The sequence below is a fragment of the Nannobrachium achirus genome (assembly GCF_963921795.1).
Source record: "Nannobrachium achirus genome assembly, chromosome: 3".
Classification (NCBI taxonomy): domain Eukaryota; kingdom Metazoa; phylum Chordata; class Actinopteri; order Myctophiformes; family Myctophidae; genus Nannobrachium; species Nannobrachium achirus.
The window spans coordinates 76362915-76377914 of record NC_137812.1 but is presented as its reverse complement, the minus strand read 5'-3'; the positions used below and the strand labels follow the sequence as shown (position 1 = coordinate 76377914).

Here is a 15000-nt window from a genome sequence, read left to right as displayed (position 1 = left end):
AGACCTTATCGCATACATATGTAGATATAGAGTTATAGAGTCTAGAATGTGTTATTATGTAGACATAGAGTTATATAGTCTATAATGTGAATTCTCTGGGTCAAACCCAGTGTATTGCTGGATGGTTTATGATTGCTTCTCCTTCTTACAGACTGTGAGTTGGTGAAAGACGACCTGGCCAACCTGACTGGCCGCTACAATCAGCTGGTGAAAGACGACCTGGCCAACCTGACTGGCCGCTACAATCTACTCCAGTCCAGATTCCAACAGTTTGAGTCCAGAAGCAACCCGTTCTTTGAAGACGAGCGGATGAAGAGGCTGTGTGGTCAGTGAGACATCAGTGTTTTTATTCTCTGTTACATCATGTTAATCATTTATCATTGATCTGAGCAACTGGAGAGAGGCAGACTGTGGCGTGACCAGGGACGTGCTGGGCCCCTGATTCAGCCCGGGAAAAAGAGTTGGAGAGGTCCTCATTGCGCGCTATAGAGAGAGATCTCTCTCTATAGCACTGCTGCTACTCAAAGATTTGCCATTTCAGATCATGACAAGTGACAAGCCAGTGGGCCAATTACTGTACATGAGTTATATTTTATTATTATATATAACTTATTATATATAATTATTATATATAATATTATTATATATATATATATATATATATATATATATATATATATATATATATATATATATAATTTATATTATATATATATATATATATATATATATATATATTATATATATATATATATATATATATATATTATTTTACATGAATTATATTTCGTCGTTGTCGGGTGGAAACCTTGTACGTCCAAAACCGTTTGTTTTGTATTTATCATTTTAAAAATGATTTAAACTAGTGAAAACTAGTGGAAAAAAAAACGCGAGGCATTGTGTGCTTGTGTTGTTTTCACTACTTTTGTGCGACGGCCTTGTATGATGAAGCAGCGCTTTGCGAAAAAATGTACACATTTGAAACTTGGAGATACAAGGTTTCTGCCCGACAGTGACGATTTACTTTGTTGGCCGCCCAGCTCCCAAAATGGAACGAAGGCCGACATTTTATTTTACCAACGTAAGACTTTAAATGGGTTGATGGAACACCTCTGACCTCACCAACGTAAGACTTTACCGTAATGAATCACTGGCCAGATGGCCAAGACATGGCGCTTGTCTCCCTGAGGCGTCTTACTAGTGTAGACATAGAGTTATAGAGTCTATAATGTGGTTTATTACCCGGCTTGGTTGAATGCTTGATTCTGATTGGTCGAACGCTGAAATCAGCAGTGAATTATAGGCGTATAATGACTGCTCCGTATACCGCTCTATAATTCACCGCTGCTCATCAACAGCTCAGAACACCTGCTGCAGTCAGGATGCACTGTGTGAATTCAGTGCCGTATCCAACATGTCAGCCATGTAAGCAAACACACAGTGTCATTTACAACTAAACGTTGCTCTCAAGAATGTTTTTAAAAACATTTGAGGCGAGAAATAGACGACGTAGTAACAGAAAATGGATTTATTTGATCAGCACTTCCTTGTTTTCCAAGGCGACCCATGGGGGGACGCCCAGCACAACACTTGTGGAACACTTTCAGCAGTCTGTAAACAAGGAAATACTTTTGTTTTTAGTCAATTTATTAATTGTATTTATTAGCCGGGTAATAAGTGCTATAAGGTCTTGCTGCTTGGTCATTATGGTGTATATGGATACTTCAGGCTGATAATTATCAGCCCGTCGTGTCCATATACGCCATAATGACCGCGCAGCAAGACCTTATCGCATACATATGTAGATATAGAGTTATAGAGTCTAGAATGTGTTATTATGTAGACATAGAGTTATATAGTCTATAATGTGAATTCTCTGGGTCAAACCCAGTGTATTGCTGGATGGTTTATGATTGCTTCTCCTTCTTACAGACTGTGAGTTGGTGAAAGACGACCTGGCCAACCTGACTGGCCGCTACAATCAGCTGGTGAAAGACGACCTGGCCAACCTGACTGGCCGCTACAATCTACTCCAGTCCAGATTCCAACAGTTTGAGTCCAGAAGCAACCCGTTCTTTGAAGACGAGCGGATGAAGAGGCTGTGTGGTCAGTGAGACATCAGTGTTTTTATTCTCTGTTACATCATGTTAATCATTTATCATTGATCTGAGCAACTGGAGAGAGGCAGACTGTGGCGTGACCAGGGACGTGCTGGGCCCCTGATTCAGCCCGGGAAAAAGAGTTGGAGAGGTCCTCATTGCGCGCTATAGAGAGAGATCTCTCTCTATAGCACTGCTGCTACTCAAAGATTTGCCATTTCAGATCATGACAAGTGACAAGCCAGTGGGCCAATTACTGTACATGAGTTATATTTTATTATTATATATAACTTATTATATATAATTATTATATATAATATTATTATATTATATATATATATATATATATATATATATATATATATATATATATATATATATATATATATATATAATTTATATTATATATATATATATATATTATATATATATATATATATATATATTATTTTACATGAATTATATTTCGTCGTTGTCGGGTGGAAACCTTGTACGTCCAAAACCGTTTGTTTTGTATTTATCATTTTAAAAATGATTTAAACTAGTGAAAACTAGTGGAAAAAAAACGCGAGGCATTGTGTGCTTGTGTTGTTTTCACTACTTTTGTGCGACGGCCTTGTATGATGAAGCAGCGCTTTGCGAAAAAATTTACACATTTGAAACTTGGAGATACAAGGTTTCTGCCCGACAGTGACGATTTACTTTGTTGGCCGCCCAGCTCCCAAAATGGAACGAAGGCCGACATTTTATTTTACATTATTTCCTAATGGCTGGCCTGGACCGGCCGGGAATGAACCGGCTGTCCGGGAGTTGTCCTGCTTTTCCCAATGGCCAGCACGTCCCTGCATGGGCGTGACTGACTTTAACTTTATTCTTTGTTTTTAGTTGGTGGTTTCACATGGCACCGTGGAGTGTGTTACTACCTCTCCACTCAGAGGAACACCTGGTATGAGAGCAGACGATTCTGTAAAGCCAGAGGAGCTGACCTGATCGTCATCAACAGCCAAGAGAAACAGGTGTGTGTGTGTGTGTGTGTGTGTGTGTGTGTGTGTGTGTGTGTGTGTGTGTGTGTGTGTGTGTGTGTGTGTGTTGATTTTGTCAGCAACTTTTGAGTAAAATTCCATTTTGTTTTAGTCATATTTTAGTCATCTGAAATGTTTTAGTCGACTAAATCTACAGTTGGGTTTGTCAAATAAATGGTATTTTCGTGGGCCTTGATGGCATACTAATGGCAGATTTTACACTTGGTTGCGTGCTGAAAATGGCCGATCTACAAGCTCACAACGTGTTGCGACACGTGAGCTTGTAGATTGTAGCTTTAAGTAACCAGCAGCTTTTCTTCCAGGATGTTCTTGACAGTGTTGTTCCCAGCAGAACCTCTGTGTGGATCGGTTTGACTGACGAAGTCTCAGAAGGATCCTTTATATGGGTTGATGGAACACCTCTGACCTCACCAACGTAAGACTTTAAATGGGTTGATGGAACACCTCTGACCTCACCAACGTAAGACTTTACCGTAATGAGGGCACGGTGGTGCAGTCGGTAGTGCTGTCGCCTCATAACTAGAAGGTCCTGGGTTCGAACCCAGGGGGACTCTCCTCCGCGTCATCAGCGCCCACACCCTAGGTGGGGTTGGCGAAAGGGTCTTTCTGTGTGGAGTTTGCATGTTCTCCCCGTGTCTCCTTGGGTAGATACCGTCACAAAAACATGCAGTAATCCTGGTCTCTATCGTGGGATAAAAATTATATAATAAAATAAAGACTTTGCCGTAATTAATATAATAATTGCGACCGAAGGTCGCATTATACCCTGAAAAACCTCGTAGCTTGTCTGTCTGTCTGTCTGACTGTCTGTCTGTCTGTCTGTCTGTCTGTCTGGCTGTCTGTCTGGCTGTACAGGAAGTGATGTCAGTGTGATGTCAGTGAGTCACAGTGATGTGGTACAGAATTACTCATATATGGGCATAAATAGGATGTCACGTGACATCACTTCCTGTACTGACAGTCAGAAGCTATGAGATTTCTCAGGGTATAAAAGTCCATATATGGTCATTCCCAGAAAAAGAAAAAAACCTTTTATGCCCATACATGGAGATTTCTGATGTCATAAATCCCAGGCCGAAAATGAGAATGTTAGGGTACCCCATTATGCCCATATATGGAGATCCACAGGCATCAAACCAAGGCCCTAACTCACAAAGGCCCTGCTTAGCATTACTAATTAACATACGTTTTATGCCATATATGGAGATTCCTATATTGTCAATATTAAGGACATTATTAAGGATATTATGTTATCATGCCCATATTTGGTAATGTCCATATATGGGCATGTTTTGACATAACATAACTAACATGAAGGGGTATCCATATATGAGTAACTGGTCCCATTTACATCACTGGCCAGATGGCCACGAATTGGCGCGACCTCGCCCTCCCATGTCACCCTGAGGTCGCAAGTCACCCTGAGGTGTCTTACTAGTAGTGTTACACAGACAGTAAGGTACACACTCACACTCACGCACGCACGCACGCACGCACGCACACACACACACACACACACACACACACACACACACACACACACACACAGTAACATGTAACATGTCCCAAATAGAGGCTCCAGGGTTTGGTTAAACTAAACATTTAGAGATCAAATAAATCATTGTAAATGTATTGTAATGAATGACATGTTGTTTATTTCTACAGGTTCTGGTTTCGTGGTGAGCCTAATGACTATTCAGGACGCCATAACTGTGTTTTCTATTCTACTGGAGATTGGTATGATACTGAATGTTCTCCTGACACTAAACGTTGGATGTGTGAGAGAGTTGTCCAGTGAAATCCTCATGGTCACTGTATCACTACTGTATGAAACATGGATTAATGTCAATGTTAAATCAACACTGAGACATGGATTAATATCATTGTTAAATCAACACTGAAACATGGATTAATATCATTGTTAAATCAACACTGAAACATGGATTAATGTCATTGTTAAATCAACACTGAGGTCAAATAAACATTTTACCGTAAAAGGTCTTATTTGGGATGATCCTTTTAGGCAGGGTGTTTAACTGTACTTGTACTGTACTACATTTATATTGTATTGACTATACTTGTACTGTTATCCATTGTTGTCTAATAAAATAATCAATCAATCAATCAATTACTGTGTTCAATCAATCATTATTGTAACCTCATTATTTTTTATGTACATCAGTGGTTCTCTAAATGGGGTCCGGGGTCCCCCAGTCAGTGGTCCTTGGAGGGATATCCAGGGGGTCCCCAGCTAAATTGGTTAATATTTTTGGATGTTGGTTGTTCGAATATAGCAGATGTACAAGCTTTTTTCACATGTGGTTCCGTGCCCAAATACATTTAATAAAAATGCCTTCATATTAATTAATTTGGGGTTCTTGACATGAAAGGCTTGAGAACCACTGTCTTAGGGTTCCAAATGGACCCTTACAGCTCTGTAACTCTGAGAGTGTATAATGGAAACAAATGGACCCTTACAGCTCTGTAACTCTGAGAGTGTACAAATGGAACCAAATGGACCCTTACAGCTCTGTAACTCTGAGAGTGTACAAATGGAACCAAATGGACCCTTACAGCTCTGTAACTCTGAGAGTGTACAAATGGAACCAAATGGACCCTTACAGCTCTGTAACTCTGAGAGTGTACAAATGGAACCAAATGGACCCTTACAGCTCTAACTACAGGTCTAACTCAGACAAATGGAACCAAATCACCACAGTGGTGGTGGTGGTGGTGGTGTATGACTGCCCTCTGCTGATATAAACTGTCACATGTGGAGCCACTTTTTTTTTTCCTTCTTGAAATGAGTTGCTTAATGTATCAGTGGTGGAAAAAGTACTCACTCTTTTTTACTCAAGTAAAGGTATCAATACTGCAATGTAGAAATACTCATGTTACAATTAAAAGTACAAGCTCACAATGCGTCATTGTCAATTGTCACCATTTAATGTGTTGACAGCAGTAGGTTTTTGTCATCATTCAATGTGTTGATGGCAGTAGGTTTTTGTCATCATTCAATGTGTTGATGGCAGTAGGTTTTTGTCATCATTCAATGTGTTGATGGCAGTAGGTTTTTGTCATCATTCAATGCGTTGATAAAAGTCGGGGAAATGAAGATTTACTAGTCTGTGCTCCTGGTTTGCAACTCCTAGCGGTGCTGAGTCGGGTCAGGCCACCTTCGCAACGCTCAAGTCGACACGGCGACTCGCTCGCTATAGCACTCGCTCGGGAGTGTCTCACGTGGATCAAGGTCGCCGGAGACGGCACGCCACCGTCATGGTCAATAATTATACTTTATACGGCACAGCGACTGAGCCTCGTCGGTAGGTCATTCTGCACCATTCAATGGTCTGCACAGGGTAACATGTCCTTGGTCGACCTCCCTTTGGTCCGACCACCTAACCCTAACCCTAACCTTAACCCTAACCTTAACCCTAACCTTAACCCTAACCCTAACCCTAACCCTAACCTTAACCCTAACCTTAACCCTAACCTTAACCCTAACCTTAACCCTAACCCTAACCCTAACCTAACCCTAACCCTAACCCTAACCTTAACCCTAACCTTAACCCTAACCCTAACCTTAACCCTAACCTTAACCCTAACCCTAACCTTAACCCTAACCTTAACCCTAACCCTAACCCCAACCTTAACCCTAACCCTAACCCTAACCTTAACCCCAACCTTAACCCTAACCTTAACCCTAACCTTAACCCTAACCTTAACCCTAACCTTAACCCTAACCTCAGTAAAACTAACACTGGTGAACGCTAACCTGCTGAATTTTACAGTTTTTCACGATTGTTAACACACTAGTGGTGCGCGGGCCGACCCGGTGCCCCCACCCGCCCACCAACCCGCCCGCCAGCGGGTGGGTGGGTCAAGGTTTCAGACCTTTTCAGGCGGGTGGCGGGCGGGTGGGTTATCACCACTCTCACGTGCAAAAAATAAATAAGAATAATCACCTGTTCTTATTTGCCTTTTATTCTTAATAAGAGTAGGCCTATAACTAAGAATAAGAATACAACGTTTGAATACGAGCACGAGCGAGCGAGTTTTAAAATGCGCCAGAGAGGAGCGAGGTTTCTCCTCCGCTCCTTGGTGCGAGGACCGTCCCAATTGGGGCCGCGAACCACATCTTGCCAACATTTGACACAACGTGAGCACAGCAGAGAAGATGCACAAACAATTCAGCGCGTGTCGCTGATCAGGATTTCACTTAAATGTCTCTGAGCTCTGACTCTCTGTCATCCACACAAGTCCGTTTATATCTAAATACTTTGTGTCGGTTAAGTTATATAACCAGCCAGTCAACGGATACGATTTGAAATGCAACTTTCACAAGTGAGGCGGATTTTTTGACTGAATGAACCAACGCTCACCTCGAGTCGCTCCCATCTCTCCAATCTGGTGATTAATCAATAACCAACAGGATTTAATATTGTCCGTCTTTTGCTGATTCTTACCCCGACGATGCCCGGCGATTAGAGAGAATGAACGTCTTTGAATGAATGTCTTTTAGGCTAAACCCCAATTTGAACAACACGTTTGTTTATTTAGCCCATGACAATATTGTGCTACTGTAAACCTTTCTGTAAAGCGACTTTGGGTACTTAGAAGAGCCGTATATAAAGATGAGCTATTGTGGAGATGATATACCATCTTTTTTTTAAATGCGGGTTGCGGGGCGGGCGGATTCGTTGATTTGTATATTGTTCTGCGGCGCGGGTGGGTTACGTTCCGTGCGGGCTGTGGGTCGTACGGGGAATGAAAAAAACCTCACCCGCGCAACACTATAACACACAAACATAAAAAATTCAGCACAATTTTCACAACCTTAACTTCATGTACCTAACAGTATAGCTTGACCCGATTTGGCACTACTTCACACACCCTTTTCATGCATTAGACTCGGATTTTCCTTCTTTACACTCTGATGTCAATTACACTCCACCTTATTGTCTACTTTTATACAATACACTACACACAATGTTTGGTTGTTGCACACACTTCTCACGTAAAATATCAAAGCATCAACCTACAACACACTCGGATGTCAATATACCGTATGTCAAATCCCACCCAATTTTGCTCTTGTTACTAGGTGGGACGAAAAAAACAGGGCAGATTTTTTTATAATGGAAGTGGATGGGGAAAACATATTTTTCATAGCCTCATTATAGCTATTTAAAGTACCAAAAAGAAACACATCTACGTGATATTAATACAAAGGGAAGAAAAAAGTACAGTAGTTACATTGCAAAACAGGAGTTTCCCCCCGAAAATATATGTTTTAATTAGTTTAATCCCAGTGGGACAGAAAAACCAGGGCAGGTTGTTTTTATATTGGAAATTAATGGGGAAAAAAGATGTTTCATAGCCTCATTATAGCTAATTAAAGTACAAAAAGAAACACATCTACGTGATATTAATAAAAAGGGAAGAAAAAAGTACAGTAGTTGCATTGCCAAACAGGAGTTTTCCCCCTAAAATATATGTTTTAATTAGTTTAATCCTCTGGATCAGGCAGAGGACAGAAATAGAGAAAGAAAGCGCAGTGCATCTTGGGTAGGAAGATGACAACCAGCTTATAATTCCACTGCATAATAGGCTGGCTGTCGTAATTCTGCCCATTTAAAATATATGTACCCAATCGAAACTCTTAGTTACATTGATAAGGTTCATGTGAACTAGTCTGTTGAAGCTTATTCATTATAATGATCGAAATCGCTATGACTGCGCAGCGCTGTACTGCACGCCGACCGTGCTCCGCATCATGGCACCGCGGTGAAGACTGAAGAGAGATTTTCCCACTGCATAACTCCACCCCCGGTAGCGAAAAGTGAATGTTTTTTTTTTCTGGTTGGCCAATCAGGGAGTCTCAGGGACCAATCAGAAGGCTGACAAACGGTCTATTACACATCACCGTGTTGTCGAAACACTTCTCACGTAAAATCTCAAAGTATCAACACACAACACACAACTATTCAAAACTCTACACATTCAGGTCTGATGTCAATTACACATCACCTTGTTGTCTAAACACTACACACAATGTTCAGTTGTTGCACAACTAAACATTGAGACAGGAACCGGATGCAGAGATGGGTACAAAACTGTATTTGAAATACAAATTACAGCAAAAATACTTTGTGAAATACTTACTAGGATACTGTCACCAGGACAGTATCTATACTGATATAGATAGATATAGATACTGTAGGTATATAGATATAGATATAGATTTTGTGCCCATCTCTGACCGGAGGCATGATGCCTACTGTAAATCTGCTGTAAATCATGTATTTTTGGATGCATATTTGTGTGCTGTTTTATGTTTGACTATGCCTGAGTCATTTTACAAAAGGAGAAATAGCTCAGAGTCATTGTCATTCATATGGTGTGTTCCAATTCAATGGTGTGTTTTCAATTTTGCACTTCAGTGTGCTGTAAATGCTTGGTAGTGTGCAGCAAATGCTTAGTTGTGTGTACTGAATGAATGGTATGTGTCATTTGAAAATATAGTGTGTGTACCAAATCACAAGTTCCATTGTGTGAACACAGTTAAGTGACTTGATGGCAAAGAGGCATATCTTGGGATAGGGACAAAATAGTAAATATTAAAACTGTTTGGGGGTGATGCGTCACTCAAAGTGACTCTGGCCAATCACAGCGCGTCTTTCCCAGGACTTGCCTGACAGGCAGGGGTGTCACAAGGGGGGGAAAGTGGGACTGAGTCACCAGGGCCCAAGGTGGAGGGGCCTTGGTTATTTTATACTTTAGCTATTGAAAAATAGCAGATATACAAGCTCACAGCGCGGCACCGAGTGTCGCGCTGCAAGCTTGTAGATCTGCTATTTTTGAAAAGTCGTGAAAATGTGTGGAAATCTTTGAATATATGTATGTTTTTAAGCAAACATTTGTAACTCAAACTTTGCTTCTGGGGCGGGGGTCCCTGGAACTAAATATTTTAAGATGGGGGTCCGTGGCCAAATACATATCATTTTGGAGGTCCTTCACATGACAACGTTTGAGCACCACTATAGAAACATACAAAAATACATTCAAAAAATGTCATGATTTTAAAAAAAAATAGCAGATCTACAAGCTCGCGGTGCCGTGCTGCGAGCTTGTAGATCTGCTATTTTTCAATAGTTAAAGCACAGAATAACGCGTAATAATGCGTTCCCAGTCTAAATGCGTTAAACCCCCTCCCCCTATGAAGAACATTCATGGGGGGCCCGCAGTGAGTCCTTGTACCCAGGGCCCAGTGACACCCCTGATAGGGACAGAATAGTAAATATTAAAACTGTTTGGGGGTGAAGCGTCACTCAAAGTGACTCTGGCCAATCACAGCGCCTCTTTCCCGGGACTTCCCTTCCACTCAGGCTGTGGGAAGGCCAGCATCTGGACTGGCCCTGCTTGAAGCTCTGATAACAACATGAAGCACACACTACTGGACTGGCCCTGCTTGAAGCTCTGATAACAACATGAAGCACACACTACTGGACTGGCCCTGCTTGAAGCTCTGATAACAACATGAAGCACACACTACTGGCCTGGCCCTGCTTGAAGCTCTGATAACAACATGAAGCACACACTACTGGACTGGCCCTGCTTGAAGCTCTGATAACAACATGAAGCACACACTACTGGACTGGCCCTGCTTGAAGCTCTGATAACAACTGGACACGAAGCACACTCTGTGCTGGCAGTGGCGTCAGTTCAGCAAAAGCTAGGGTATGGCAAAGATGGGAGTCCTCATGGAAAAGAGGCATTACATTTTGTAAAACACGGTTCTATTGTGAAAATAGCAGATCTAAATGCTCACAACGCCTCGCAGCATGTAGATCGGCTATTTTCACAATGTCTGAAAAAAAAAAAGAGTTTTGTCAGTTTTTTACACAGGTTTCTATGGTTTCTTAGGCTGGATATGGCAGCCTGCCACGGTTGTTCAAGTGCAGCTGAACTTGGAATGTTAGTAGGGCCTAAACGTGCCACAATTAACAATAATGCATTGCACCTGTGCAGCTGACCTGCGGAACCTAGGAATATACCATATTTTTGTCAAGATGGGGAGAATACAATTGTGGAGAATGTAATTATAATACCTTGTTAAAGTGACATTTTGCATTTGTAGTTATTTTACTGTAATTTAACAACATAATAACCAGCACAGATAGACTAAGAGACATTCATGGATTTATATTTAAAAGTAACTTTTATGTTCCCCCCTGGACCCAGGGTATGGCAGCTGCATACCCCTGCCATACCCAATTGACGCCCCTGTGTGCTGGAAGGCACTTAAAGGAGCTATAGTCAACTTTTTCTTGAAAAACGGACGCTAAAATAAAAATAATGGCGAAAATATTTTATAAAAAAGATTAAGCTTCATACATGTGTTTCTATTCAAAAATGACCACAAAAAGCGTAAAAGAATGATAAAATATTAATATTATTGGCCGTTGTCAGGAAGACTTTGTTTACATCCCTCTTCTATTCTTTTATATGGATTGAAAAGGGATGTAAACAAAGTCAGTCTGACAATGCAGCCAAAATTATTATTTTATCATTATATTATCTTACGCTTTTTGTGGTCAAGTTTAAATAGAAACACATATAGGCTATGAAGCTTAATATTTTGTATAAAATATTTTCAAAACATTATTTTATTTGACTATAGCTACTTTAAAGGAGGATTTCACCACTTTTCAACCTGTCCTAGACCAGCTTAGTTTTCCTGGTGACAAACTGTATCTCAGGGTGGAAGCTTTACATATTCATGTACAGTATAAATATCACAGAAATATATACAGTGCTATAAAGTAATATGGATTATGCTGTTGGCACGCACTGACATGTTGCACCTTAATCCCATAATTCCCATTGTACACTGACACAGACTTTTGTAATTTCTCTGTGTTTTTTAGCACCTTAACAAACATTTGGTCAAATGTAAAATGTTTTGTAATCATAAAAATACATATTTAACTGTAACTGTTGTTTCCATGTTTCCTTTTGATCTGATGTGTTCAGTCTGCAGTTGGACAATGTGTGCATAGGAGCACATGGTGTGTGTGTGTGTGTGTGTGTGTGTGTGTGTGTGTGTGTGTGTGTGTGTGTGTGTGTGTGTGTGTGTGCGTGCATGCGTGTGTGAGTGAGTGTTTGTGCACGTGTGTGTGCGTCTGTGCAAACGTGTATAGGAGGAGACAGCAGGACCACATGGTGTGTGTGTGTGTGTGAGTGTGTGTGTGTGTGTGTGTGTGTGTGTGTGTGTGTGTGTGTGTGTGTGTGTGTGTGCGCGCGCGTGCTTGCGTGCGTGCATGCATACGTGCGTGTGTGTGTGTGTGTGTGTGTGTGTGTGTGTGTGTGTGTGTGCATGCATGCGTGCATGTGTGTCCTACACAGTGCATTGAGCTCAGCTCCAGCAGCAACACGTGGCTGAGCCTCCATGAGGAGAAAACTGAAATAATCTGCATTTTAACAGAACAGGTAAGATTTATCCTTAATCTGTTGTCTGACTTTAATAAGTCCATCACTTATAGTGATTCTCTGGTTAACTAAATTAGAGCTTATACCTGACCTACAGTACAGTATGTGAATATGATCTGGCATCTACAATACAGCACAGACTCACACACTTTATTTATTTATTTTATCTTTCATGTCAAGGATCCACCAAATTATTATTTTGCATTTATTTGGCCAAACAGACCTTCGTTCAAATGTTGTTAAAATGTTTGTTTTTCGCTTTTTTTTTTTTTTGCTTTAAAATCGGCAGATCCGCAAGCTCTCCCACATAGCAGATGTACGTATATAGATATGTGGCCGTGCAAAAGTATCCAAAATAGTCGTTCAGTGTGAGTTTGTAGATCTATTTCCGATCTTGCACAAGATGCCCAAAATAGGAAGAGCCCAGGTTGAAAGTGATGGACTGAACTAAATTCAGTGGATTACTGTACTAATTTACAGTTTGCAGAAACTGTTCTCTGTTATACAGTGAAGTTTGTCTGTAGATTTTATAAATATGGAACCAATGAAATGTTTTAACAAGAACTTGTGACACAACAATAACTTCAATGGATCCATTGGAACACTTTGAAGTTATTATTATTATTATTATTTTATAGTTTTGTACACGTCAGGTTTCCTGTCATGTACGTGTCACAGCTGGAGGTTCACACTGTACTGTTAACAACCTGTTTAAACATTGAGCTCAGAGTGTTGAAGTGAATCTTTTTAAACCTTGTTAAAGTCCTGCTGTTGCACTGATAAACTAGACTGTTGAGTGATAATCATGTGTGTATTAATTACCATTATGTACCACCATATTATATTATATTACCAATATGTAGGCTACAACCATATATTTCTATGAAATTACCATTCTGTACAACCATATGTTTGGGGGAGAGAAGTGTGTCTCTTCGCCACGTGTCGCGACAGACACGTGGACCCCCCATCTGAAAATGTTTTGTCCAGGGACCCCCCAGGAAGAGAAGATTTGTGTTAACAAATGCAAAACGATTCAAGCACTTCAAAGAGTTTGTTGTGACATCACATTGTGACAGCACATTCTGTCCTTGTCCCTTGTATGCCCATATATGGAGATCCCTGATGTCATCAATATTAAGCTCATAGCTTTTTTTTAAGGTGGGGCAGCGACGGCTCCAGAGGACTGTGACCGGGGGGGGGGGTGGCTATGGGGGGAGCTGGCTTTTTTTGGCAACAAACAATAATTGCGACCGTAAGGTCGCAGTTTAGTATCAAAACCTCCACCGGCCGTCCGTCACGTCCGTCACGTCCGTCACGTCCGTCACGTCACACGTCACACCTTTGCCCTGCTCATATCTCCGCATCAGTATGACATCACACTGCTGACATCAGTATGACATCTTATGTCAGCAGTGTGATGTGTACACAAACCTTTGTGTACGTTGCTGTGGCAACAGTCTGTTGTTGCTGGTCTGTTTGTATGACATCACGCCACATCATCGGCCGAGGACTGTGTGCTCATATCTCCGCATCAGTATGACATCACACTGCTGACATCAGTATGACATCACACCGTACACAAATGACCCTTATATAAGACCGGCATTATCTACCGACAGCTGCTATAAGCCAACCCTGGCGATAAGGTCTGAGTCGAAGAAATGCTTCTTTCCTGGCAAGAATTGCCCCTTTATACTGTAGGGCTCGTTTGTGTATTGTATGACATCACGCCACATCATCGGCTGAGGACTGTGTGATGTCATCATATCTCCATATATGGAGACATAAGTTGCTCATGCCCAAATATGGGCTGGTGAGGTCAGACTTAGTGTGATGCGTAGGTTATCTCCATATATGGAGATCCCCCCCCATATATGGAGATTCCCCCTTGGGATAATAAAGGTATCTATCTATCTATCTATCTATCTATCTATCTATCTATCTATCTATCTATCTATCTATTCAACTTCAATGAGTAACCATGGCAAACTGTCAACTGCCCGTATGTCTTGATAATTGGTAAAACAAACTTTTGGCCTATTTGTGGAGATAAGCGACCAACGATCGCTTATCTCCCGATTAGGGAGTCTTACTGGTGAATAATACTATACTATGACAAACAAGATTCTCTGGCTTAGGGTATTGATAAGTGAACAGAGCAGATCATTGGCAGATGCCAGCTCCATATCTGTGGACTGAAGGTGATGGGAGAGGGTTTGTATGAGGCTGAAAATGCTTTCCAGCATAGTGACATGCAGAACAAACTGTCCATATAGTATTGTTTACATAGAAGTCAGTCCGTTGTCTTTCACATATTCATATATTTATTTAGAGAGAGAGAGGGAGGCAGAGAGACAGACAGA

At 41.1% G+C, this 15000-nt stretch overlaps 1 protein-coding gene across 1 annotated transcript in view; it reads left to right on the top strand.

Annotated features, from left to right (window-relative positions):
- Positions 1 to 5096, top strand: part of LOC308281224 (CD209 antigen-like protein A) — a 7428-nt gene extending 2332 nt beyond the window's left edge. Inside the window, exons 3-7 of the mRNA XM_080721349.1 lie at positions 152 to 325; positions 1933 to 2106; positions 2985 to 3115; positions 3445 to 3557; positions 4808 to 5096. Coding sequence (XP_080577475.1) covers positions 152 to 325; positions 1933 to 2106; positions 2985 to 3115; positions 3445 to 3557; positions 4808 to 4940 — 725 coding nt within the window. The 3' untranslated portion in view covers positions 4941 to 5096. The remainder of the gene's footprint in view (positions 1 to 151; positions 326 to 1932; positions 2107 to 2984; positions 3116 to 3444; positions 3558 to 4807) is intronic.
- The last annotated feature ends 9904 nt before the right edge of the window (positions 5097 to 15000 follow it).